This window comes from Macaca mulatta, chromosome 3 (assembly GCF_049350105.2).
Source record: "Macaca mulatta isolate MMU2019108-1 chromosome 3, T2T-MMU8v2.0, whole genome shotgun sequence".
NCBI lineage: Eukaryota > Metazoa > Chordata > Mammalia > Primates > Cercopithecidae > Macaca > Macaca mulatta.
Window position 1 is genome coordinate 142,826,119 of NC_133408.1, and position 27,928 is coordinate 142,854,046.

The 27,928-nt window shown below is 41.4% G+C and overlaps 1 protein-coding gene, 2 long non-coding RNA genes and 1 pseudogene across 14 annotated transcripts in view; 2 read left to right on the plus strand and 2 right to left on the minus strand.

Annotated features, from left to right (window-relative positions):
- Positions 1–26,215, minus strand: part of NAPEPLD (N-acyl phosphatidylethanolamine phospholipase D) — a 49,169-nt gene extending 22,954 nt beyond the window's left edge. For 2 of the 12 annotated variants that reach the window (XM_015134572.3, XM_077997133.1), the window contains exons 1-3: positions 26,172–26,215; positions 19,520–19,625; positions 4,544–4,853 (exon numbers count right to left, since the gene is read on the minus strand). In XM_015134572.3, the coding sequence (XP_014990058.1) occupies positions 4,544–4,837 (294 nt within the window). In that variant the 5' untranslated portion in view covers positions 4,838–4,853; positions 19,520–19,625; positions 26,172–26,215. Of the gene's footprint in view, positions 1–4,543; positions 4,854–14,076; positions 14,234–19,519; positions 19,626–25,234; positions 25,379–25,703 lie in introns of those variants that run through there. The other 10 variants (XM_015134570.3, XM_077997131.1, XM_001086505.5 and 7 more) reach the window with 7 other exon arrangements.
- LOC144339906 (uncharacterized) lies at positions 778–27,109 on the plus strand. The gene is made up of 2 exons (XR_013415479.1): positions 778–917; positions 25,253–27,109. It is a non-coding gene; the product is annotated as an uncharacterized LOC144339906 (long non-coding RNA).
- Positions 17,217–17,611, plus strand: LOC144339905 (uncharacterized). The gene is made up of 2 exons (XR_013415478.1): positions 17,217–17,353; positions 17,483–17,611. It is a non-coding gene; the product is annotated as an uncharacterized LOC144339905 (long non-coding RNA).
- Positions 17,669–18,456, minus strand: LOC144339903 (large ribosomal subunit protein eL19 pseudogene; annotated as a pseudogene).
- Positions 27,110–27,928: the final 819 nt, after the last annotated feature.

The following is a 27,928-nucleotide window of genomic DNA, read 5'->3' on the forward strand; positions in this document are numbered from 1 at the left end:
TCTTTTCAAGGGTATATACATATGTCAAAACTCATTAAGTTGTGCATTTTAAATATGTGAAGCCTATATTATGTTAAAACTATTTTTAAAATTTTAAGGCTGGTGCTGTGGTACATGCCTGTAATCCCAACACTTCAGGAGGCCTAGGCCAGAAAACTGCTTGAGGCCAGTAGTTCAAGACCAGCAGGGCAACATAGTGAGATCCTGCCTCTATTAAAAGTAATAATAAATAATAATTTAAAAATAATAATAGACCAGGCACAGTGGCTCACGCCTATAATCCCAGCACTTTGGGAGGCCGAGGTGGGTGGCTCACCTGAGGTCGGGAGTTCAAGACCAGTCTCACCAATATGGAGAAACCGTGTCTCTACTAAAAATACAAAATAAGCCAGGTGTGGTGGTGCATGCCTGTAATTCCAGCTACTCGGGAGGCTGAGGCAGGAGAATCACTTGAACCCAGGAGGCAAAGGTTGCAGTGAGCCGAGATCATGCCACTGCACTCCAGCCTGGGCAACAAGAGCAAAACTCCGTCTTAAAAAAAAAAGAAAGAAAGAAAGAAAGAAAAAGCATATAGAAAAAGGGGTAGGGAGAGGATGGATTCTTGTTTACTTGGTGAAACCAATCACTCACGTGGCATTTTCATGGCTAGATCAAGACTTTCTTGGCTGGTCTTCCTTTTTGAAAGCTGCAAAATGGAAAATCCCAAGACTCATAATTAACCACTATACTAGTTAATGTTTTACTTTTCTTGGGAAAAGGGAACAAATCCTAACATTTGTTCAATAGCTACTCTTTGCAAGGTGCTTTAGGTACACTGTGTCATCTACATTTGTGAAGCAAATATTACTGCCATTTTACAGATGACCAGACCAAGGCAGACTGGGGTCACTAAGAAACTTGCCAAAGTCATACAAGAGGTAAGTACCCAATCAGGAGTGAAATCTAGGTCTTCCTGACTCAAAAGACCTCTCTTTCACTAAGCCATGCTCCTTCAATGGCATACATATTAACTTACATTAAAATTAAACAATGAAACTCATATCTTCTTAATATACTTACTACTTTAAGAGTATGTGTTTGTGTGTATTAATGAGACAAAAAAGAAAGATGTGACTCAAATCCTTTTAAACCATGTTTTTAAAATATCACTTTTAAAGAAGACAAGGTAATACTTTCCTTCCAACTGAAGGTACATTTTCACCATCTTAGAACACTTTACTACCTATACTGTAATTTGCAACTCAGATTTTTAAATTAAAAAATAACATGTTTCTTTTTCATATTTATAAGATATATGTGAACACTGAATAAAGATACATGTGTTACCAAAATAACTCCAATTCAATTAAGTATTGATGCTAATGTTTGACATTTTTGCCATGTGTATTAAGAGTATAAGATCTATCAAAATGGCTTAGTATTTTTAAACTCCTTGATTATAAGAGAAAATGCTCTTAATATTTGGAAAATGCAGAAAAATATAAATAGTTGCCATCATTATACCAACATGCAAAGATTATAACCACTGTTAACATTATGATCTGTACTTGTAGTTCTATTTTATGAATGGTTGTGATCAGAGTATTCATATTTTCTAGTTTTATAAAAAATTGTATATGGTGACATTTTCAGTCATCCCTACGACTCTATGAGACACAAGATTTAAAAATGAAACAAACAGGGCCAGGCACAGTGGCTCACGCCTATAATCCCAGCGCTTTGGGAAGCCAAGGCAGGTGGATCACCTGAGGTCAGCAGTTCGAGACCAGCCTGGCCAAACACAGTGAAACCCCGTCTCTACTAAAAATACAAAAAAAAATTAGCCAGGCGTGGTGGTAGGCGCCTATAGTCCCAGCTACTCGCAAGGCTGAGGCAGGAGAATCGCCTGAAGTCAGGAGGCAGAGGTTGCAGTGAGCCGAGACTGTGCCAGTGCACTCCAGCCTGGGCAAAAAGAATGAGACTCCATCTCAAAAATAATAATAATAAATAAAAATGAAACAAATTATTGAGGAAATTGTTCAGAATATAAATTTGTTTTGAATTGCCAAAATTTATTAAAATTGAAAGACATTGTTTAATTAATCTTCTCTGCCATGAAACTCCATCAGGCTGTCTACAAAAACCACTGGGAGGCTGAGGGTCACTAGAGCCCGGGTGTTTGAGGCTGTAGTGATGAGTCTCAAAGCTCTACTGCACTCCAGCTTGGGTGACAGAGTGAGACCCTATCAAGGGGTAAGCTGCATGCTTGCTTGCTATCTGTGGTCATTAAAATCCTAGACGTCTCTAGGAAATCAGGTCTGCCTGCACTTCTCGGAGACAAGCATGAATTTTTAGTTCTTTGCTTCTTTAAAACTTGCTGCATGTGCACTGTTGTCAAGCCGATTCTCTATACCTTTAAAAGGTCTCCAAAAATCTGCACTCAATCAATGGATAAAAACATTACCAATAATAAAACCATAAAGCTAGTCTAGACAAGTGAGATTCTATCATTTCAACTTCCAAGTTTCCATTTAATGCCTGTGTGCCAATGGCTGGAGTTAGGCTTGCTCTTTAGGACCTCAGCAGTTATTCTCATCCCTCCTTTGGGACACAACTGTCCATAAGGCACCATCAAAAGCCACACTGCATCTGCACCTAGCATCATTCCTCCCAGGGGTCGACTCCTCAGAATGTAATTTTTTTTTTTTTTTTGAGACAGGGTCTTGCTCTGTCACCCAGGCTGGAGTGTAGTGGCGTGATCTCGGCTCACTGCAACTTTTGCCTCCCAGGCTCAGGTGATTCTCCTGCCTCAGCCTCCCAAGTAGCTGGGATTACAGGCACATTCTATTGCGCCTGGCTAAATTTTTGGGTTTTTGTTGTTGTTGTTGTTGTTGTTTTTGGTAGAGATGGCATTTTGCTATGTTGCCCCGGTTGGTCTCGAACTCCTCAGCTCAAGCAATCCACCTGCCTCGGCCTCCTAAAGTGTGGGTATTACAGGCATGAGCCACTGCACCTGGCCATGTAATATTTTTAAAAAGATAAACACACAAGAAATTTTCTTAAATTACAGAGAATTGATCCAGGAGGTCCAAAATAGAACTACTATAACTAATAGTCATTTTAGAATAAGCAGATGTAGGGAAGGACATTTTCAAAGATATAGACGAAATTTTCTAGAAGTGAAGGAAATGGATTTTCAGACTGAAAGGGCCCACCACACACAGAGCATAATGAATAAATAAAGAACTACACATCATGGCAATTTTCAGAACACTAGTACCAAAGAGAGGATTCTCAAAGTCTCTAGAGAGAAAACAAAGGGTCTGTTCAAAGGATCAAGAGTAAGGATGGCACTGAGCTTCCCCACAGCCACACTAGAAATAAAATTATGGAGGCAATACTCTCAAATTCTGAGAGAAAACTGTTTCCAAACAAAACTTCTATACCCAAACTATCAATTATGAGTGAGAATAAAGACATTTCAGACAAGCAAGTTTTCAAAAAACTTACTTTCCATATACCCTTTCTCAGGAAGTTCACTGAAAATATGCTCCACCAAAATGAGAAAATGACACAGAAGGAGGAACAAGTGGGATGCAGAAAATAAGGGCTACCATAGAAGACACAGGGGAGCCCAGGAGGCTGGTGAAGGGTACCCTAGAACAGAAGCCGGCAGAGACCCTGGGAAGGCATCAGCTCAGACTACAGCCCAGTGCTGAACGACCACCTGAGAGTCTTTCCCTCAGGAAAATGGCACTGAGAGGCCAGGGGAGGCAGGAAAATAATCGTCATAAATACACAGAAAGTCAAGCAAATGAAAGAGATGTTATTAACACGGCAGAGGGAGAGGTATATAAGGAAAGGAGACACAGCCATAGTATTTACTTGGTTCACCAATGAAAAATATTGATATACTCAATGTAAACCATGAAATCAACTTAACCCAAAACCATGATCTATCTATTCTAACAGAATAGCAGAAGGCCAAGTAGAATCATCTTAAGTAAAACTAGTATGTTTAAAGGCTAGGAACCCAGAGTCAACTTTTCAAGGTCTGGAAAGGTCATCTGAAGCTCCCTTTCACAGTGTTGGCAGCTTTATCCAAGGGTTAAAAGCCAAGCACTCTAGGCCATGCCTTCACCCTCATAATCCATATTCCACACACATACCAGGCTACTACCTTCCAGAGCATGTAATACACTTTCTCACCTTCATGACCTTGTTCATGCCATCATCTACCTGGAAAATCACTGTCAAAATACTTTTTAGTTGGCTAGGCCCAGCTGAAATACTCATCTCCTCTGTGAAGACCTCCAGCTGCCTGTCAGCATCACGTTCCTTCCTGTACCTCTAAAGCACTCTGTTCCTACCTCTAGTTGCCACCAGATCAGGTCTGGTTATTCCTATATGCACTCTGTTACTGAATGATGAACTTTAGGGCCTAGGTTACACCTGTCCACTTTATCTCCTCAGACTAATTCTATGCCTTATGATATATAAGGGCTCAAATAATTAGTCATATATTAAGAGCAAATATAAAGCATTCAAAAAAGCCAAGCGCCACCTCTTTAGAACTTGGAACACCGCTGTGATCTTTCTCCATTATCAGCCATCTGAGAACATTTGGAATAGAGAGGTTTTTCCACGTTGGCCACGGATTCACAAATCTCCCATCTTTTCCTTTCTTGGATTTAGTTACATCTTCTTCTAGTCTATAATCTAGTTTGAAGCTTTTCCTGGAAAACCTAGAAGAATCACTTCCTCTGGAATTCCGTGCTGAATTTTGACGTTTTCTTACTGCTTCTTTAGGATATTGGCTGCTTGTCATCAGGGACTGGTTGCTTTCATTTTCATCCATGTCCTTTGGTGAAGAACTGAAAAAAAGGGGGAAAAATACTGAGTTGAACATAAAGGTAGTCAAACATAACACAAGGTACCATTTGTTAGCCAATAAAAATTTCTCCAAACTTATAAAAATATTATGTCTGTATTAGCTGAAACTTTCTTCCTGCAAAGCACAATTTTAGAATACAGTATTACTTCTTGCTAAATAAGAAAGATGTGCCAGGCGCAGTGGCTCACACCTGTAATCCCAGCACTTTGGAAGGCCAAGGCAGACGGATCACCTCAGGTCGGGAGTTCGAGACCAGCCTGACCAACGTGGAGAAAGCCCATCTCTACTAAAAATACAAAATTAGCCAGGTATGGTGGCACATGCCTGTAATCCCAGCTACTCAGGAGACTAAGGCAGGAGAATTGCTTGAACCCTGGAGGCGGAGGTTGTGGTGAGCTGAGATCACGCACGCCATTGCACTCCAGTCTGGGCAACAAGAGCAAAACTCCGTCTCAAAAAAAAGAAAGAAAGAAAGAAAGAAGTTTACCTATTAGCATAACTGCCAAAAAGCCCTTAAAAAATCCTTTATCTCCTGCAATCCAAAACAACGTATTTCCCCAGTTAGCATGTAAGCATATTAAATTTTCCATTTCAATGATGTTTTGTAGAATAAATTAATGTACCTTCATGAATCTATAATATTTTCATACATGTATTTAAAAAACATTATTGTTAACAATGCATAGTAAGGACTGCTTCAGTTCCTTGAGAGAATTTAGTAATTCAAGCAAGTCATATATATACCCCACTAGGCCTAGCCATAGTTACACTGAAGATATTCTGTAACCAATGCCCCCAGAAAGTACAACCAGTCCAAATCCCTAGAAAGGGGATAACACATTAACTGAGAAACATTTCAATAATGTATTTAACTGATCAATAAAATACATTTAAATTAATTCAGAACTGCCAAGTCAGTGACTATGTATCCTAGCTATACGACCTTGAGCCAGTTTCCCACCCTCTCTGTATCCTGATTTCCTCATCTATAAAATGGAGAGAAGGTTACTTGCCTCCTAGGGTTATTGAGAAGACCTGTAATACAAATAAAGCACTTGGAAACATAGTAACACACATATAAACCCACCATCACAGCTCAATCAATGTTAGCTGTTGCTGCTGACCTTGTTTTACTGCTACTACTGCTACTGCTTAACTCAAGGCATTAAAATCCCTGATTTTGAACTATACAGAACTCCAGATACACAAAAGTGGTAAATAACATATCTGCCATGAATTTCATTTCTTTCTTATTCTGTTAAACAAACATTTGCTTTCTGTTTCATTAGTTAAATACAATGCACACACATAGCACATTTTATAAGTGGAAATAAGGAAATGAGCACAGTAACTGAAAGCCAAATATTATTTTTATGGCTACAATGGTGTTTAAATAGAAATACTGCCCCAGAGAGAAAGGGAAAAAACACAAACCCTAGGATGAACACGTACACAGAACCAAAACTTTTTTCCAAATTGTCTAGAGTAAATAGTCTGTAATCTAAAGAATCACTGTGAAGAAAAGAAACCCCAGCTGAGACTAAAGCTAAAGCACACGCTGTTGCTCAGCCATCACTGTGTGTGGGAGAGTCCAAGAGTTAAGAGAGAGTCTAACAAGATTTATACTTTGGGCAAATAACTTACTCTTTTTCATACTCCATTTTCTCCCTGTAAACGATCTACCTACCTGTGGAGGTTTCTTTCAAAGGATCAAATGACACAGGTACATAACGTACTTGGCACTCACAAATGCTCATTCTTCTTTTCCCTAATCTTGTTAACTGGCCATATATCTAAATTGTTTTTTTTCTTTTTTCTTTTTTTTTTTTTTTTTTTTTTTGAGACAGGGTCTCACTCTGTCACCCAGGCTGGAATACAGTGGCTCAATCACAGCTCATTGCAGCTTCAACCTCCCCAGGCTCAGGCTATTCTCCCACCTTAGCCCCCCAAGTAGCTGGAACCACAGGTGTGCTCCACCATGCCTGGCTAATTTTTTCATTTTTTAGTAGAGATGGGGTTTCACTGTGTTGCCCAGGCTGACCTGGAACTCCTGGGCTCAAGCAATCTGCTTGCCTCCTCGAACTCACAAAGTGCTAGGATTATAGCTAAACTCTTTAAGTTATTCTAGAACTTAAAGTGGTCTCAGAGAGTAAGCTCTCATAGAATCACTTTTTCTGGGTTATAATTAAGTTCAGGCCAAGGACTTTACAAAGAGCAGAAACAATGACCATCCATCTGAACCTCACTTCATTTAACAGATGAAAATGCACAAGTTTAAATAGTTTAAGTTACTTCTCAACCAGATAATATGTCCAATAGGTGGGAGAGCTGACCTCTTGCTACCCCTTGTCATGATAAAACAGCTTATGAGATCCCTATATTTGTCATATACATATACATGTAGATATACGCACATATATATCACAATTCTACCAAATATGTTAATAAATGTTTGGCTCATTGTTTTAAACAATCAAGGGATAAGGGAGAAAGGAAAAAAGGACTCTTTGATTCAAAGACCACAAAGACAACGTCAAAATAGGATTTTGAACAACATCTAGTGGTCTAATGTAGCTAGGACATAAAAAGCAAGGAAGGGTCAGGTGCAGTGGCTCATGCCTATAATCCCAGCACTTTGGGAGGCCAAGGCAGATGACTCACCTCAGATCAGGAGTTCAAGACTGGCCTGGCCAACATGGTGAAACCCTGTCTCTACTAAAAATACAAAAATTACCCTGGTGTGGTGGCATGTGCCTGTAATCCCAGCGACTCGGGGGTCTGAGGGACCCTTGAACCCTAGAGGCAGAGGTTGCAGTGAGCCGAGATTATGCCGCTGCACTCCAGCCTGGGCGACACAGTGAGACTCTGTCTCGAGGGGAAAAAAAAAAAAAGCAAGGAAGGTTTGTGACAGTCAAGACTATAAAGGGTTAAAAGATTGGACAGTAAAGATGGGACTAGATTGTGAGCCTGGACTCCCTCTAAGGAGGATGGGCTACACTGCAAGCAATGGGGAAACACTGAACACACTTAAAAGGCAGTGTACTTAAGGGCTGGGTGCAGTGGCTCACGCATGTAATCCCAGCAATTTGGGAGGCCAAGGAGAGCAGATCATGAGGTCAGGAGTTTGAGACTAGCCTGGTCAACATGTTGAAAGCCTGCCTCTACTAAAAATACAAAAATTAGTTGGGCGTGGTGGCATGCACCTGTAGTCATAGCTACTTGGGAGCCTGAGGCAGGAGAATCGCTTGGAGGCAGGAAAATCGCTTGAACCCAGGAGGCGGAGGTTGCGGAGACTCCTTTAAAAAAAAAAAAAAAGCAGTGTACTTAGGGAAGACAACTCCGGTAGCAGGATAAAGAAGAAAGGAAGTGGCCAAAAACTGGAGCTTGGGAGATGGATTGAGCGAAAACAGAAGAAGCCCAGAACACCCAATAACACTGAACCACCATGCCACATGTTTCACATATTTCATTTAAATTCATGTTCCTAGCTAACCCTCAAGGTAGGTATTATAATCCCCATTTTTTAATAGTGAATAGCAGCCCAGTCAAAAGATGAGGAGGCAGTGCAATGAGAAGAGAAAAAGCAAAATAAATCCAAGAGACAATAAAGAAAATGAATCAGTAAGACTTGAGAGTATTTGGATAGTCACAAATTTTGGACTTTGTAGGGCTGGTTGGTCGGGAGGAGAGTGGGAAGAGTCAAAAATGGCAGCACCACTAATCAAGGTGGATTGTGACCTAGTGAGTTTGAGAAGGGTTTGAGGTCATGAGAAAGCAAGAACCCAAGAGAAAGTCCTCATTAACACCCAAAGGAAATGGATTCAGGCTGCTTTGGGGGTTAAAAAAAAAAAAAAAAAAAAAACCACCCCACTGTGGTGGTGCAAGCCTGTAGTCCCCGCTACTCAGGAGGCTGACAGGGAGGATCACATGAGCCCAGGAAGTTGAGGCTGCAGTGAGCTGTTATCACGCCACTGCACTCCAGCCTAGGCCACAGAGCGAGACTCCATCCGGAAAAACAAAAAACAAAAAACAAAACACACACACACACACACACACAGAAAAAAGAAAAAAAGAGAGAAGAAAAAATTGGGTCAGTGATCTTTTCTTGTCTCTAAACAATAAGCTTTTTCAAAGTTGTCTATTCACACGACCTCCATTTTCTCACCTCCCATCCACTCAGTCTTTCACCCCAATCAATCTATGGGAACAGGTCTCATTACCAAATAGCCATCCTCTCCTAACAAATCCCCTCCCCTAACACACACAAAGTCCAGTTTTCAGGAATGCTCTTTAAAAAACAAAAACAAAAAAAAATCTGATACAAACCAAACAAAACGAAAAAAGCTCCAAAGGGTTTTTTGAGGGCAAAGGTCAGCAGGTGGTTCACAGGGTCTGTGTTTCTAACCCTACCCACACTCTCCTCTGCTCCATAAACACGGCCTGAAACTATTTCCTCAGATGTATCATGTACCCACGTCAGGGCAACCAACTGCCACGTTTTAATATCTTTGGGGTATGGGGAAATGGATAGTCACAGGATTATGTATTGCCATCCACAACAGATGTTAAAGCAACACAAAATGATGAAACTATGAAGCACCATTTCACACAATGCACCGTTGAAAGGGCAAGAAGGGGCAGAAGCACATAAAACCTGAGCCTTGAAAATCTGTGGACTGGTTTTTCTGGAGGAAAAATATTCGAAGCCCATTTGGTGAATGTGCAAAATGACAAGCTCTGCCAACAAGTGCCCCAGTGACAAAGGAGCCTCGGCCCGAGAGCGGGTCACACAAGAACGCTCCTCATCCCCAGTGTCTTCTGGGCACTCAGTAGAGGACACAGCAACAATCCCGCAACAGTCATCCTCAAACACCACAGACAAAATGACAGAAAAACTAGGAATGAGGAAGAGTAGGTTGTCTCTGTGGTCCTGTTAAAATTAACTAGGTTTGAGCTCTTCAAGCTTGACAAATCCCTTAACATCTAGCTGGAGTTTCTCTAATTAAATGTGGCAAATTTCCAACTATTTCTTGTTATGTAACTGTTTCCAAAATTGACAAAGTAAATGAAAATAATCCACCCTTGATTTCAGGCCAACACCAACTGAAAGTAGATGTGTACATGAGTACACATAAATTGTAAACAACCCGTGTTTCAAAAAGTGCTTTAAAACTTGATAAAGATCTTTCCATTGTACTGATTTTGATTCAATTAAAGATACCCTGAATCTGAAAGAGCAATCTAAACAAATAATAAATAAATAAAAATACCACAAATTGTCAGGCACCCTGATGTGTCATCTGCCACTAAGGAAGTAAAAATGTTATCAATTATAGTTAGGTCACACGTTATACACGACACATACTGATATCAGTGGTGTTAAAATGTGAATAAAATGTCTATCTCAAAATGGATGAAATATAGCATCTTGTGTTTGAAAATAAATATGTTGGGACAGGAGTGAAAACATTGCTCTTGGTAATTAAATATAATCAGAAGCATAATTAATTTGCTCATCCTCTTTCCCTCTGTGAACAACAGCTAGTTACAAACATACCAAATAGCTAAATTTGTTCTAGGAAACTAGAATCCAGAAGCAAATTTAAAGGTAACAAATCCCTGTGACAAGTGAAAAATATAAAATACAAATGTTCTAGCCAGGCACAGTGGCTCATGCCTGTAATCCCAGCACTTTGGGAGGCCAAGGCAGGTGGATCACCTCAGGTCAGGAGTTCAAGACCAGCCTGGCCAACATGGTGAAACCCCATCTCTACTAAAAATACAAAAATTAGCTAGGCATGGTGGTGCGTGCCTGTAGTCCCAGCTATTCAGGAGGCTGAGGCAGAAGAATCGCTTGAACCCGGGAGGCAGAGGTTGCAGTGAGCCAAGATTCCAGCCTGAGCGACAGAGACTGTCTCAAAATAAATAAATAAATAAATAAATAAATAAATAAATAAATAAAATAAAAGTTCTTTTTTAAAGAACAACTTATTACAAAAAGGACAACATAAATTCCATCTAGTAATTATCAAGGACATTCTCTACATTTTTTAAAGATTAATTGCCTATTTAATAGCAGAAGGACTTATCCCTATGTCTCCAACCAAAGAGAGGTCTGAGCTGTGACATTTGGTGAAGACAAGTCAGCCAAGTACAAATATTTTCTCTCAATAACTGCACACATGGGTAAAATGCTTTCAAAAAATAAGAATTTTCTATTTCAAAAGCAAATGTTTCATGCTTTGTTTTTTCTACATTTAAGATTTGCTAACTGCCTAGAATTGAATGCATTGCTTTATCATGTAAAAAGTTAAAGAAAAAAATCAGAGTAGTACAACATATTTTTGGGATTTCAACATACTGGACAACAACAATTCCAACAATTATGAAGTGGTAAATCATCATTCCCAGAGTAGACATTTAATAAATACTAATTGAGTTCCTGTCCATTACATAACAACAAAGATGCTGACGTTAAATCTGGAAAGTATTCAGAACTGTATTTTCAGATATCTCTGACTAAATAACATTAAACTTACAATTCTGTATTTGCTCTCCTTATCCTTATTGAAGAGAAAGGGCCCTTTTGATACAATGCTAGATAACATGGCTAAAGAAACTACATCAATTCACTGAAACGTCTGCAAAGGGCTTCAGTGGGGGTAAAATTGAACAGTTCACATCCTTCGCATTCAAAAAGATTCCAGGCAATACTGGTATTACTCCCAGAGGCATTTAGGGGACCAGTGGGAGGGCAGATACGTCCAAGCACAGGAGTACACTGGATAATAAGAGGGAGAATGTTCTGTGGGAGGTATGTACACAACATTCATCAACCAAAAAGTACTGCACTGTTATCACTGAACTTCATTCTTACCACACTTTATTGACTTAGCAAAACAACCAGTTTTGCTAACAACCAGTTTTGCTAAGAAGCTAAAAGAAAACAAAGCAAACAGAAGTTTAATATACAGTACCTGAGAGTATGACATTTAATAACAATTATTGCATCAAAAATAGAATGTACATGCATAATATACATTTGGATATATGTACATATAAATCTATATATCTCACCAAACAATTTACCTTCACAAGAATAGAAAGAGCACTAGTGAGGAGTCAGAAAAACTGGACTCCAGTTCTACTATTAACTAGAGATGTTAGCTTGCAGGGAGTAACTCAGCCTCTCTAAACTTGGGCTTATTCATCTGCTCAGTAAAGACAGTAACTCCTAAACGTCTCTTTAAATGACTGTTAGTCATTCAAGGAGACCATGAGTTAGTACTATACATATGGAAGAGCTATACATATGGAAATTGCTGGCTAGTTGTAGTGGCTCACACCTGTAATCCCAACACTTTGGGAGGCCGAGGTCAAGAATTCGAGACCAGCCTGGCCAACATGGCGAAACCCTCTACTAAAAATACAAAAAAAAAAAAAAAATTAGCCAGGAGTGGTGGTGCGTGCCTGTAATCGCAGCTACTCAGAGGCTCACGCAGGAGAATCACCTGAACCCAGGAGGCGGAGGTTGCAGTGCGCTGAGATCACACCACTGCACTCCAGCCTAGGTGACAGAGCGAGACCCCACCTCAAAAAAAAAAAAAATAAATGCAAATTGTTGAGGCTGGGAGCAGTAGCTCACACCTGTAATCCTAACACTTTGGGAGGACAAAGTGGGGGGATTGCCTGAGGTCAGGAGTTCGAGAACAGCCTGGCTAACATGGTGAAACCCTGTCTCTACTAAAAAAAAAAAAAAAAAAAAAAAAAAAATACAAAATTATCTGGGCATGGCAGCCCAAACCTGTAGTCCCAGCTACTTGGAACAGCCTGGCTAACATGGTGAAACCCTGTCTCTACTAAAAAAAAAAAAAAAAAAAAAAAAAAATACAAAAAGAAATTATCTGGGCATGGCAGCCCAAACCTGTAGTCCCAGCTACTTGGGAGGCTGAGGCAGGAGAATCACTTGAACCCAGGAGGTAGAGGTTGTAGTGAGCCAAGATCGCACCACTGCCATCCAACCTGGGCGACAGAGTAAGACTCTGTCTTACACACACACACACACACACACACACACACACACACACACACGCAAATTGAAGAGTAAAGAATATATGATAAATAGGACTTTTTGATCTAATTGAGTTGTTTTTCAGGTGAAGGATAAAACATTCTAGAATTCCATATAGCTTTAAAAACCTAAGTTGCTCAATGTTTTTCATTTTTCTTTCCTTAATTTTATGTAACAAGTCTATAAAAGTACATAAGTTTTGTTATCCTTTAAAAAAACATGTATTTTCTTTTGTTAAAAAAAACTTTAAATTGGTCACAAAGCCTTCATCCAATTACAGACAAAAAATTATTTTGACAAATAATTCACAAAGAAATGCCAACCAACCAAAAGCATTTAAGAGTCCAAATAAATAGTTTGTTTGGTTTTTTCTTTTTTGTTTTTTTTGAGACGGAGTTTTGCTCTTATTGTCCAGGCCGGAGTGCAGTGGCACAATCTCGGCTCACTGCAACCTCCACCTCCTAGGTTCAGGTGATTCTCCTGCCTCAGCCTCCCAAGTAGCTGGGATTACAGTCGCCCGCCACTATGCCCGTCTAATTTTTGTATTTTTAGTAGAGACGGAGTTTCACCATGTTGGCCAGGCTGGTCTCGAACTCCTGACCTTACTCCTGACCTCGTGATCTGCCCACGTTGGCCTCCCAAAGTGCTGAGATTATAGGCGTGAGCCACTGCGTCTGGCCCCAAATAAATACTTTTGAGAGGAAAGAATGCAAACTGCAATCTGAATCTTTGGGATACAGTCTATTAACAGACTTTAAGTCACCAAAATATAAAAACACTCTAGAAGCTTTCTCTATAATAAGAGGTTTCCCCATATGTAAGAAAGCAAAGCTTTCATTAGAATCAAAAACAATAAAACAAGAGAAACAGCTGGCTTAAGAACAAAGCCCATTTACAAATACCTTTTACGACTGGAATCCTTAGGGTGATCAAATTAAAATGTCATGTTATGGCAAATTTGGAAAACATGCATAAAATATTTATTGAAATAACATAGGTATCATCTCTTTAATACCTTAAAAAATAATACCAAGCACAAAGTGCAGGTTCATTTCCGGTATAATCAATTATACCTAAATGATATACAGAAGTATTTAATTGAAAAGGTCAGGCCAGGTGTGGTGGTGCGTACCTGTAGTCCCAGCTACTCAGGAGGCTGAGCTGGGAGGACTGCTTGAGCCCAAGAGGTCAAGGCCGCAGTGAACTGTAATTGAGCCACTGTACTCCAGTCTGGGCGACAGAGCAAGACCCTGTCTCAAAAAAAAAAAAAAAAAAAAGAAAAGAAAAGAAAAAAGAAAAGGTTGGGGGAGGACAAGGCAGGAGGAACAGTAAGTTGATGCCTGTGGAACTTGCATCCTAAATATGTCAGATGATCTTTCCTTTTTTTTTGAGATGCAGTCTCGTTCTGTTACCCAGGCTGGAGTGCAATGGTGCGATCTCAGGTCACCGCAACCTCTATCTCACAGGTTCAACTGATTCTCATACCTCAGCCTCCCGAGTGGCTGGGATTACAGGCATGTGTCACTACGCCTGGTTAATTGTTGTATTTTTAGTAGAGATGGGGTTTCACCATGTTGGCCAGGCAGGTAGATGATCTTAAAATGTTCATTTACTGTTCCTGAGCCAAGATTTTAACAAAAAAAAATGCTTCCAAAATGGGACTACCTTCTCTCTACTGTCTCCATCTCATAATTAAGTATACAAAAAGAAAAACTTCCAAATTTAAAGCATAACCTGTAAAGAAACGCAAAGGAGGCCGGGCGCGTGGCTCAAGCCTGTAATCCCAGCACTTTGGGAGGCCGAGAAGGGCGGATCACGAGGTCAGGAGTTCGAGACCATCCTGGCTAACACGGTGAAACCCCGTCTCTACTAAAAAATACAAAAAACTAGCCGGGCGAGGTGGTGGGCACCTGTAGTCCCGGCTACTCGGGAGGCTGAGGCAGGAAAATGGCGTAAAAACCCAGGAGGCAGAGCTTGCAGTGAGCTGAGATCCGGCCACTGCACTCCACCCTGGGCGACATAGCGAGACTCCGTCTCAAAAAAAAAAAAAAAAGAAACGCAAAGGAGAAACATGTCTTCATAGCTCCTGGATAGGACAGAGAAAGAAGGGAAAAAAGCACACTTTTCACTTCTTTCTGACTTCAGTCCAGTTCCAACTTTGACCCTACTGAATACTATAGCCTTTTTTTTTTTCTGAGTCTGAGTTTTGCTTTTGTTGCCCAGGCTGGAGTGCAGTGGCGCGATCTCGGCTCACTGCAACCTCCACCTCCTGGGTTCAAATGATTCTCCTGCCTCAGCCTTCTGAGTAGCTGGGATTACAGGTGCACGCCACCACACCCAGCCAATTTTTTGTATTTTTAGTAGAGACAGGGTTTCATCATGTTGGCCAGGCGGGTCTTGAACTCCCAACCTCAGGTGATCCACCCACCTCAGCATCCCAAAGTGCTGGGATTACAGGCGTGAGCCACCACACCCAGCCTTCTGCAGCCTTTAAAAAGTCACTTAACATCATCGGACTCTCTTTCATTCATCTGTAAAATAAGAGAACTGGGCTGTACCTCTAAAGTCTCGCCACCTCTAAAATTCTAACAATCTTCGGCTGCACCAAAGAGCCAGCTCAGGCCACTAAAGAACTGTGCCCTCTAACGCAGCCTTGGCCAACCCCTCCTATTTCCACTCCCTCAAATAAAATTCCCAGCTCAGGTCCAGCCACCTTCCCTAGGCTGGACTGGCAAGGGATAAGCAAAGTATTTCACCTGAGAACAGCAAAGTTATCTACTGGAAGAAAGTGCAATTTCACAGGTTTATCAGGTAGACTAGGAGGTTATTAAGAGCCGGGACATATAAATCTGATACAAATAGCCATTTTCAAACTTAAAAAGATTCCAGATATTACTTGTAAGGGCTTCTACTTAAAGCATTTTAAAAGTCATGTTTAAGAAACATTGTTAGAACGTCTACCTTATCTAAATCCTAGCTCTCCAGTTTGCTGTGGAGAATATGAAGCCCTGACCTCCAGGGAGTCAAAATCCATTAGGGAAAAAAATCACAAACCATACAGATTTTTGGCTCAGTATCACATTTACAGAAGTGTCAGCTCTGTTTAATGAAAATGGTATAGACTTCAGAATAAGGCATTTCCAAAACACACTGGCCAAATTCTCAAGATGGTGATGAATACTTTTCCTTAGGCTGAGCCGTTCACACTGACAGCAACAGTCCTGTGATCCAGCAGGTCAGAGACGCTGAAAAGCTCAGAACTTTCTGAATTCAGCCAACAAGTTAAAGGGCCCTGATGGCAACAGAGAGGGTGATGGAAAGAAACAAAGTCACTAGAGAGGTTACTTGAACCCCTGATTCACTTACAAATGAATTTGGCAAAGGGCAGACATGTTATTCTGCCCGCAATGTCATGCATGGTCCATCCTCTGTGAGAAAAAGGTAACTGACAAAAAATAAACGAACAGTGAGACTTTTACAGGGAAACAAGGCCCAGGACACGACTACACCAGACTCTGTTCAGCCATCTCCTGAGTCTTCAGTACACTGTAAATAACAGGGTCAGAGTGAGGCTAGAGATATCCCCAAAAGGTTAATAGAATCTTGAGGTTCAAAGGGACTTTAAGATCCCTGAGTTCAATTCAGTAGCCTCTGTTTAAGAATAGCAGAAAGTATATAGCAAATTATAAAAGTGTATTAAAAATGAATATAATTAAAATATACTGGAATGGGTTATCAGGAAAAAGCACATTATCAGAAAATGGGGCAAAATAAATTAAAAACATCTTAAAATAAATGCTTCCCAACTTTGCCCCTTATCATACTAAGCCTCAGTTTCATAATTCTTAGCCCAGTCTCTGGCACACAGTACATAGTAAGCCCTCAATAACTAAGCCACTGTTTTACTATGCTGTAAACACTGTTTTAAATAGATAGTAGGATATACATTAATATACAAAAAAGTATACCATTTTTGCATTTCTACACTAATGAGATAAGGGAGCTGAGGGAAATGGCATGAATAAACTGAAACAGAATAAACTCTGGAATGTGTTTTTTTTCTATTTGAGTAACAGAAGGCCTGATATTGGAATTCACAGAACTCTTAACACAAAACAGGATTCCTACCCAACCTCATAGTTCCTTGTGGCCTAACTAACCCTCCTGGAATCACCAGAAGGCTCTCATTAGCTCAGAAGACTCACTGATAGTCTCCTGGTTCTAAAAATAATAATCAACCTGACTTCCCTTTATCTCCCTTCACTGGCCCCAGGAGCAGAAGCTGAAAACTCGTGATACTAACAGTGGCCACATGCAGACTCAGCACTTTTCCCAGAGCTTGAAGCCCCAGTTAAACAGATTCTTTTGCTCAAAGGAAAAATTTCCCACAATAGGAGCTGGCAAAATAGGTAAGCAAGGCCACTTCTACCTAAATCACGAGTAACTAAGTTTCCCCTAAAGCATTTCAGTATTCTTGCCTCTCTTACCCAAATGACTCGACTATCATATTGTTTCCCCCATCTGCTTTTTCCATGCAGGTTTTCAAGAAAGGATTTGATCTCCAGTATGTGACAGATAAGGAACAAAATGTACATCCTCCCTAGATCATTTCCAGTCCACACGGTTACAAGCCCCTAAACCTCAAATGTACATCAGAATTACCTGTGTTTTTTTTTTGTTTTGTTTTTGATTTTGTTGTTCTTTTGCAAGCAGATAAAGGCTTGTTTTATTTTAATGGCGGATCTATGCAATCACAGAGGCCAGTATGTACAGACAAGGGGGGTGGCTTTTATTTCTTGGTTTCTTCTTCCTTGGACAAAGTCTTGATGATCTCCTCCTTCTTGGTGTGTAGGTGCTTCACAGCGCTTGCGTGCTTCCTTGGTCTTAGACCTGTGGGCCTCAGCCTGGTCAGCCAGGAGTTTCTCGCAGGCCTTGTCTGCCTTCAGCTTGTGGACGTGTTGCATGAGAATCCGCTTGTTTTTGAACACATTCCCCTTCACCCTCAGGTACAGTGATACAAGTGGCGATCAATCTTCTTAGATTCACGGTATCTTCTGAGCAGCTGGCACAGAATCCTCATTCTCCTCAGCCACGTGACCTCATCTGGCATTCGGGCACTGGCTGTACCCTTCTGCTTACCTATGCCCATATGCCTGCACTTCCGGTGGGACAAGGTGTTTTTCCGGCATGGAGCCTGGGAATGACCATCACGGGCTTGCGGATGATCAGCCCATCTTTGATCAGCTTCCGATCCTCTAACGGGAGTTGGCATTGGCAATTTCATTGGTCTCATTGGGGTCTAACCAGACCTCCTTCTTGCCACAGCGGAGGACACTAGAGGTGAGCCTCTTCTGAAGCCTGAGTATACTCATGGCTGTGGCCACAGCAGCGAAAGCAAAGAGCTCCCCTGTGGAGCTTTTTAAACTACACCTGAGGCTACTGAATCAAAATTTCAGGTGGGGCAGTTTCTCTAGGTAATTTTTCAAAGTTCTGTGGGTGTTTCTGATATACAAGCAGGGTTGAGAACCACTGCTTTAAATCCCACTCTTACTTCCTGTTCAGCACTCCAAGTTAGAGAGGCAGCATCATCCTGAAACTGTTATACAGTGGGATGGGAAGACTAACTACGTTGCTAGGTAGAAAGTTTAACAGGGACCAGGCATGGTGGCTCACATCTGTAATCCCAGCATTTTGGGAGGCCGAGGCAGGTGTATCATTTGAGGTCAGGAGTTCGAGATCAGACTGGCCAACATGGTGAAACCCCATCTCTACTAAAAATACAAAAATTAGCCGGGCATAGTGGCAGGAGGCTGCAAGAAATGGGAGAATCACTTGAACCAGGGAGGCAGAGGTTGCAGTGAGCCAAGATCGCGCCACTGCACTGCAGCCTGGGCAACAGAGAAAAAGAAAGTTTGATAGGGCAAGGCTTGTACTCAAGCCAACTCAAGTCACAAATTTGACTCTGTGCCCCCAGGAAGCCAAGTCAATAAAAGGGAAATGTAATCAGTAATGATTCACATTGTCTATAATAACACAAAGCAGCCTGTACACAATGAGTGCACAATATTTATGGAATAAATAAATGAAAAAACCAGAGCTTAAACTCCTAATCACTCTTCATTGGGATATAGTTAATTGTTTTTTTTAAAAGATCTCCTGCTAGAAGTCAAATAATAGAAGCAAAAGTGACCAGAAGACAGAGAGACAAAAATCAACAGTGGGGATCCCCACCAACTCTGCTAACAAAAATTAAAACTGGCCAGGTACAGGGACTCACACCTCTAATCCCTACACATTGGGAGGCCAAGGCAGGTAGATCACTTGAGCCCAGGAGTTCAAGACCACCCTGGGCAACACAGTAAGACTCTGTTCCTACAAAAAAAAAAAAAAAAAAACAGAAAGGCCAGGTGCAGTGGCTCACACCTGTAATCCCAGCACTTTAGGAGGCTGAGGTGGGTAAATCACGAGGTCAGGAGATCAAGACCATCCTGGCTAACACCGTGAAACCTGTGTCTACTAAAAATACAAAAAAAAATTAGCCGGACATGGTGGCGGGCACCTGTAATCCCACCTACTTGGGAGGCTGAGGCAGGAGAATGGCTTGAATCCAGGAGGCAGAGCTTTCAGTGAGTGAAGATGGTGCCACTGCATTCCAGCCTGGGTAACAGAGGGAGACTCCGTCTTAAAAAAAAAAAAAAAAGAAAAGAAAAAACACAAAAATTAGCCAGGTGTGGTGGGATGAGGTAGGAGGATTTCTTGAGCCCAGGAAGTCAAGACTGTAGTGAGCCATGACCAAGCTACTGCACTCCAGCCTGGGTGACAGAGCAAAAGCTTGTCTAAGAATAAATAAATAAATAAATAAACAAACAAACAAACATAAAATAAATAAATAAAAATGGAAAAGTCTTGGGGAATAAATGAGTAGTTAAAATTCTATAGTGCTAAAGTGGTAGCACAGTGGTAAAGACGAAAAGATGCCTACCATAAAATCTAGTCTTCTTTAATCTGTCATGTGTTTAAAAAAAAAAAAAAAAACTTCTCTTCCTTTTTTTGTCAGTAACAGAACCCGTTTTACTTAGGCTAACTATGCACCACCTAAATGATGACATTTCCCAGCCTTCTAGCTAGGGATGGCCAGGTTGGTAGTACTTTGAACAATGTGATACAAGCCTTTTATGGTGCTTCCATAAGTCTCCTTAAGGGAGAGAGGCATTCTTCTTGATTTGTCCTGCATCTGGCTACCTGGAGCTATCTTGAGCCAGGAGGGTGCCACATCCTAAGAATGGCGTTGAAGAGAGCTACAAGGACTTCAGGGCCCACCATACCAAGCCTGAACTGTCCAACTTTGGATTTCTTTCATGTGTAGGAAAAACATATTTGAGCAATCTTTCAAATCACAGCAAACTAATCCTAACTGATACGATTACCATAACTGGGAGGTTTAGGTTTAGGGGAGCTATATCCATATGTGGGTGCCTTGATCAACACACTGTAGCCTTGAACTCAAGCAATCCTCCTGCCTTGACCTCCTAAAGTGCTGGGATTACAGACGTGAGCCACGGCACCTGGTCCATTTATCATTTACTAAGCACTTACTATGTACCAAGCACTTTAGATCATTATTATCCTCATGCTATAGGTGATGTAAAAGAGGCTCACGGAGTTTAATAGCTTGCACAAAGCAATAAAGTTGGTAACAGTTTGATCTAGGGATGAAACCCAAGTTGACCAGATGCCAAAGCCCATGCTCTTTCCACTAATCATGTTGAATCTACGAGGAAAATTCAATAAATTCATCTTGAGTAGATACCTAGGTTCTAAAGTTAGTAGCATTTAGCAAACAGTTACAGTCTCACTGACAACGCTCGCCTTTTGTTTTGTTTTGTGTTTTTGGCTTTCAACAAAATTTTATCTCCTTTTTCAAACTAAAAGGTACTTGGGGCTGGGCGCAGTGGCTCACGCCTGTAATCCCAGCACTTTGGGAGGCCAAGACGGGCGGATCACAAGGTCAGGAGATCGAGACCATCTTGGCTAACACGGTGAAACCCCGTCTCCACTAAAAATACAAAAAAAAATTAGTCGGGCGTGATGGCGGGCGCCTGTAGTCCCAGCTGCTCGGGAGGCTGAGGCAGGAGAAGGGCGTGAACCCTGGAGGCGGAGCTTGCAGTGAGCCGAGATCACGCCACTGCACTCCAGCCTGGGCGACAGAGCAAGCCTCCGTCTCCTAAAAAAAAAAAAAAAAAAAAAAAGGTACTTGGGAGATGCTCAGTAAATACTAGTTCTCTTATAAATATAATTGCCCCTTTAATTTTACATGAAGAAGGTTTCAAATGCTGTAACTTTTATTGCTCAATTTTTCTAATTTACAGTTACATTGAAAAGAACCATCAACAAATAATTGGTCCCATATTTTAGTCACATAAACAGAAAATACACATGGTACCTTGAAGACATTTCCCTTGCTTTCAAAAGGTGTCTGAGTTTATCCAGCATAAAACCATCTAACATGTTATCTTTCAAGCTGGGGAGAACGGCTAGTCAAGTCCCATAAAGAGACACTGTCAGGTAGGAGGACCAACATATCTGGTTTGCCTGAGGACTTCCCGGTGTTAACACTTAAAGTCCTGCATCTTAGGCCAGGTGTGGTGGCTCACACCCGTAATCCCAGCACTTTCAGAGGCTGAAGCGGGCAGATATTTGAGGCCAGGAGTTCGAGACCAGCTTGGCCAACATGGCAAAACCCTGTCTCTACTAAAAATACAAAAATTAGCCAGGCGTGGTAGTGCACACCTGTAGTCCCAGCTACTTAGGAGGCTGAGGCACAAGAATTGCTTGAACCTGAAGGTGGAGGTTGCAGTAGGCTGAGCTTGCGCCACCACACTCCAGCCTGGGCGACAGAGTGAGACTCTGTCTCAAAAAAAAAAAAAAACCTTCCTACATCTTGGGAACTCCCTCGGTTCTGGAAAAACCTGGAGGGCTGATCATTCTATGCCTCAGGTGACCATATAAGTGCATAGTCATATCTTCAACAAAATTTATAAATATGTGGGCAGTTTAAACTAAATTGAAGATGAAGATTATAAAGTAAGATGTAAAGGTATTCGGGTGGCTAAGCAAAAGAAAAAAAATTATAATGCTCTACATAATCAGGCTTAACTAAGACAGTGTTGCTAAGAATACCAAAAATGTTTATTAGATCAAATTCTTCATTCTGATGAATTCGATATGTACACCAGTATTACCGTTCACCCAGCTAAAAAACAGGCTCCAAACAGCACATGTACATTTACATACAATGGGCATTTAGTCTACATACAAAAGTGAGACACTATATGAGGAAAGATTGAGAAAGGAATCAACTTTCAGGCAAGAATTGTGAAGTATCTCATACCTGTGAAATGGTGGAAAAGCCTAATTTTGATGTTTCAATTTTGAGGTAATCATGACAGGCTAAACTCCCATGAAGGCAGAAATTAAAAATCTGCACATTAAAGAGATTGAACCAGGTACATTCCCTCTAAGGTCCCTTCCAACTTGAATATTCCATGACAGAAGTCATCACTTGTGTGACCCTTTTACCTAAGAGGTAAAGCAAGTCAGGCCGCAGAGTTACATGACATTCCAAGGATCTAGCTCTGGCTGATGATGGAACCCGGACTATCTATCGGCCATGCTGTCACCTTAATTATGCTTAAAAACACTTGGAACCGAAAGAGCATACAATCAGCATAGGAAGATAAATGACACATTTTACTTTATATGGGGTATTTTACTTAGTTTGGCTTCAAGTTTAAAAAAAAAAGAATTTGAGTCCAGAAACTCTTTAAGTTTTCATTGGCTACTTTAACCATAAAGCACCACAACATTCTGGAAAACACACACACACACACACACACACACACACACACACACATGTTCAGAATATACAGACAGCTTAGTTTACAGAGCTTTTCATGAGCTCTCTAAACAAACCAAAGGAACAAACACAGTAACTTGAACAGGGAACATCTTTGTAATCGAAGGACCTTCAAAATACAGAAAATAACTTTCAAAACAAATGACTGCTGTCATCGGAGTGTCCTATTAAGATGTGACCAGTTTTAGCTGGGCATGGTGGCACACGCCTGTAATCCCAACTACTTAGGAGGCTGAGGCGTGAGAATCGCTTGAACACAGGAGGCAGAGGTGGCAGTGAGCTGAGACTGCCCCGCCACACTCCAGCTTGGGTGACAGAGCGAGACTCCGTCTCAAAAAAAAAAAAAAAAAGATGTGACCAGTTTAGTTTAAGAGTGCTAGTAACAATGAGAAAGCTTGGTGTTTCTTTATTCATTCTTGTAACTGAGAGAGATTACAAAATCACACATAAGTCTACAGGCATTCATTATTTATTGTTCAATCAATATATTACTGTCCCTTAATCTGGGAAGGTGCCCAAATTAGATAAAACACAAGAGTCTGCGCCTTCAAGAGGAAAAATGGATTGTTCCAGGTAGCAGGTACAAACTGAGTTGTTTTTCAATCAAGATTTTGAATTATGCTGATCCATCTATATGCCAGACCTGTGCCTCCATAGCCAACAGCACTGACCATTCACGACCTGATACCCAAAGGCAGGGGTGCAATCTATGAGTGTGTTGCTGACCAACGCTTGCTGATCCACACTCCTCCACTTTCGCTTCATTGGAACCCCGGTGTAACATGAGTCTGCAGTGTATATATTCTGCTGAAGCCTGGGGCTGCTGAGCTAAGGGACCTTGGCCAAATCACCAGACTCTCCCAGGCTCTCGGCGTCCTCTTTTCCTCATCTGTGGAACAAGGCTAATAATTTCATATTTTATGTCTATAAAATCAAACTCTCTCGATATATACATATATTTAAAATACTTGAAAGAGCTTTGTAAATGATAAAGTTATAATACACTTTTTAACCAGCTGAGGTGGCAGAAGACTGTATCTCTAACATAAAACTGCCCCTGGGGATATATGAGTTCATATGTAATCTGTCTCCAAAGTCTGTTAGCAAAATACTTAAATACACAATAAATGGTTAATAAATTCAAAAGGCAAATCAAGCAAAGCACTATAAATTGTAGACAGAATTCTTCAGCAGTTTAGGCGTTCGAATGATATATTACTTGAACCTTATGCTAGAAATCACGAGTGATATTTTAATGACAGTTTTATGCATGCCCTCACAGGCCTCCAGAATAAAAGTGCTCTTTAAAGATTAATTATACACACAGTTCATTTCCCTAATAATACTTCAATGAAAACACTTACGTGTATGCATTTCAACCTAAAAAGCCCAGATTAACGGTCCTCCAGCTATAGCTATACTCTTATTTAGAAAGCGTAGAAAGCAATGGAAAAACTCACTATATCCACAGCTATCCATCACTACAAAGAAAAAGCAGAATAAAACTACAAAATTAAAGGCAAATACTGCTGCTTTTCCAAACACAGACTAAATGTTCATAAAAATCCCCTCAGTTTTCCAAACTCACCAACACTCAAAGTAACATAATACCCCTTTCAAACAAACACAAGGATGATTGTATCAACTAAAGCATAACCAAAATCCTGCGATGGAATGCTTATGCTAAAATGTTCTTCATATAGTTATAACTGGACTAATTTTAAAATTAGAATTTTGCAATATAGGATTTCTAAAATATAATTTGGAATTATGAGTGAAAATAAGGGTATGAGAAACACACTAAGAATTTTTGTCTCTTGGAGACTTACTATAATTCTTGTAGCAGGAAAGCCTGCAGAACGTTAACAAAATAAAATCTCTGAAAATCCTGACTATATTTTCAGTTGACTTAAAAAATTGTAACCCCTCAATCTCTCTCTTAAATTATTATTTTAAATAAGTACTTTTACCCTAAATTTCTTCTTTAACAGACCTAGTATTTTCTTGCAACAAAAATCACACTATTGTGGGATATAGGTAATCTTTTCTTTTTAAAGATTACATAACTTCTTTCTAAACGAAGTCCATGTCTGCGGCTAATTCATAACCAATGTAACTGAAAATAGAAATGGAAATGTTATAGAGATTTCCATTTTTTAACAAACATGGAAATTATTTCTCAATTTGAAGAACTGCATCTCAGGAATGACTTCCTTGACAAATTAATCAGAATTATCAAGTAGCAAACATTTCATGCTAAGCCAAAGCCAACTAGGTGAGTCATTCATATTATAACATGTATATATAACCACGTACACTAAAGGCAAAGACAAGAACGAAATGACTTTTTAAAAGGTCGATAAACTTTACTCACTCCCTTAATATTTTCCAGGTTTAACTGAGGTATAACGATGCATGTGATCCCGGAACCCCATGGAAGAGTATCTACCTCAACTACCAGGACCATATCGAGTTCTAGCTTGGAAAAAAAAAAAGCAAAAAACAAACAACAAAAAAAAAAAAACAAAAACCTATCTGAATACGTGTTCTGAAAAGCCCGCAATAATTCCCAATTTATAAGAAGCAAGCAACCACAGAACAGAAAACTCAAGAAAGCACAGCCTTCCACCACCGCTCCCCAGCTAGCCCCCCCCCTTTTTTTTTTTTTTGCTCTTCATTTCCATTCCATAGTTAAATAAGTACACTTATTCCAAAATAAAAGGGGAGAAACCTGTTGGAACGGATTTTTAGAAGATAAATACTCTAGATGAAGCAACAATAAGTTGCTAGGAGGAAGTTGTAGACCCATTCATTTACATACAACCGAAAGAAGATAAACCCACATGTATTCCTATCAGTGAAGATGGAACCTGGTAATTTGCAGGGAAGATGGAATCTCAATCAAATCCCAGACAGCTACTCTCCCAAAGAGAAAAAAAAATAATGCTGTGGCTCTTCACCCAGGCAGCTTCTGAGATGCAGGCTCCGTAACTCGCGAGGTGCGAAAATTCAAATGAAGCCCTGTCGCTCACAAGTGCGGCATCTCCGGGATGAGGGAGGGCTCGGGGACCGGGAAACCCACTCAGACCGCTCCACTTCGCCGAAGAATCCCAAACCACCCCAGGCTCGGGAGTGTGGACTACTCTGCCCAGAGACCCTGGATGAGGCAGCAGAGAGGCCACACAGCAGGCGGGAGAAAACCGCCTCCCGCGAGGTCCCACAGAAACCACCGGGCTGCGGGGTACTCGGGATCCCGGGCCGCGGGCGCGCGGCCAGAGAGGCGGGGTGAGAGCGCGGGGGCGCGGACTCACCTTGCAATGGGGATGGCTGGGCGCGCGCGCCGCCTCTGTTTCTCGGCTTCCGGCCACAGAGTCCCCTTGCAAAGCTTCCCCGCGTAGCGGGAGGGGCCTCGGCGGCCGGTGGCAGGGTTCTTCCGACCCCCCGCCCGCCTCGCCGGCTCCGCCGAGGGTGCCAGCAGCTGCAGGCAGCGCTTCAGCGCTCGCCGCCTCGCCATCCTTGGGGCGAGTCGTCGCCGGGTCACTCCCTTATTATGACCTTCGAATCTCACAGCAGGGCCAGCAGCGGCCTCCCTCATCCTGCCTCTCCAACCCTTACCAAGATGGCCGCCCCTGTGGGCCGGGGCGTCGAAGCCATCTTGGTAAAGGAAGCGCCTGGGGGCATGCAGCCTTCTCCCGGCCTGCCCCGCCCCGCCTTGCGACTCAAACACTCTGCAGGGACCCTCCTAAGACCAAATTGGTTCCCCCCAGCTGTCCTAAGGCAGAGGCTTACTTTCAGATCGCATGAACACATTCCTGGACACCAGCCACAGTTGCTAAAACTAAATGGGATCCTGCAGACCCTTTGATGGACTCTCATAGCCAACTCAATCACAGTCGAGAAGCACTGGAATGCTTCCAGCCTATGTCGCTAGGATCCTGGTAGCGAAGAAACTAAACTGTAATTTGAAGTGTTGTGCAGTAGGTATTGAATATTAGTGGCAGCACTGCATTGTTCACTGTGTGCTCGTTTACTTTTAAAATGATATCACAGCCCCCTGGTACACACGGTTCTCTTCTAAATTTGCATCTTTTTTAACGCTAGGATAACTACGAAAGAGCCTACAGTTGTGATTCTGAGTTTCTTACTGGATTTGCTTTTTAAACTGCAGAATGAAATTAGTTGTTTCAAGAAGTAAAGTTAAGTACAGTCAGATCGAAGTAAAATTCAGCATTGGGTGGTTGGGCAAAAAGATTACAAAAGTCCTCCTGGGGTGTGCCAGGGGTCAAAAAAAAAAAAAGTTCGTCTCTGGGGTTATCTTGGCAAAAAAGAAACCACCACCACAGGTTCTAAATGGAGATAAAACTGGCAGAAAAATGCAAACCAAACTATTCTGCGTTTTGAAAGTGAATGTGCCTGTGTGACATTGCAGGAATGTAAAGAACTATATCAAGTGTGGACTTTATCTCCTCAGGCTAGTTTAGAGTGGCTGCTGAACTTAAGCGTGACTAAGAGCTGCTTGCGCCCGGGTGGAGCTGAAACTGCACAAGGTAAATAATACCTTTGTACAACAGAAGAAAAAAAAACTAACAGCATACATGCAAACCCAAAGGGTAAGCTGAAGTTACTACTCAAAAGTTCTTCATAGTGTTCTTGACTAAGCAACGAAGAAGTAATCCTGGCATTTTGGGAGGGCAAGGCGGGAGAATCCTTTGAGCCCAGGAGTTGGAGACCAGCCTGGGCAACATAGCGAGACTTCATCTCTACAAATAATAATTTAAAAAAAAAAAAAAATTAGACCACCTTGATGGCCCGCACTTGTGATCCCAGCTACTCCAGAGGCTGATGTGGGAGGATCGATTGAGCCTGGGAGATCAAGATCAAGGCCACAGTGAGCTGTGATTACGCCACTACACTCCAGTCTGGGCAACAGAGAAGACCCCATTTCCAAAAAAAAAAAAGAAAGGCTGGGCGCGGTGGCTCACACCTGTAATCCCAGCACTTTGGGAGACCAAGGCGGGAGTATCACCTGACATCAGGAGTTCGAGACCAGCCTGGCCAACATGGCGAA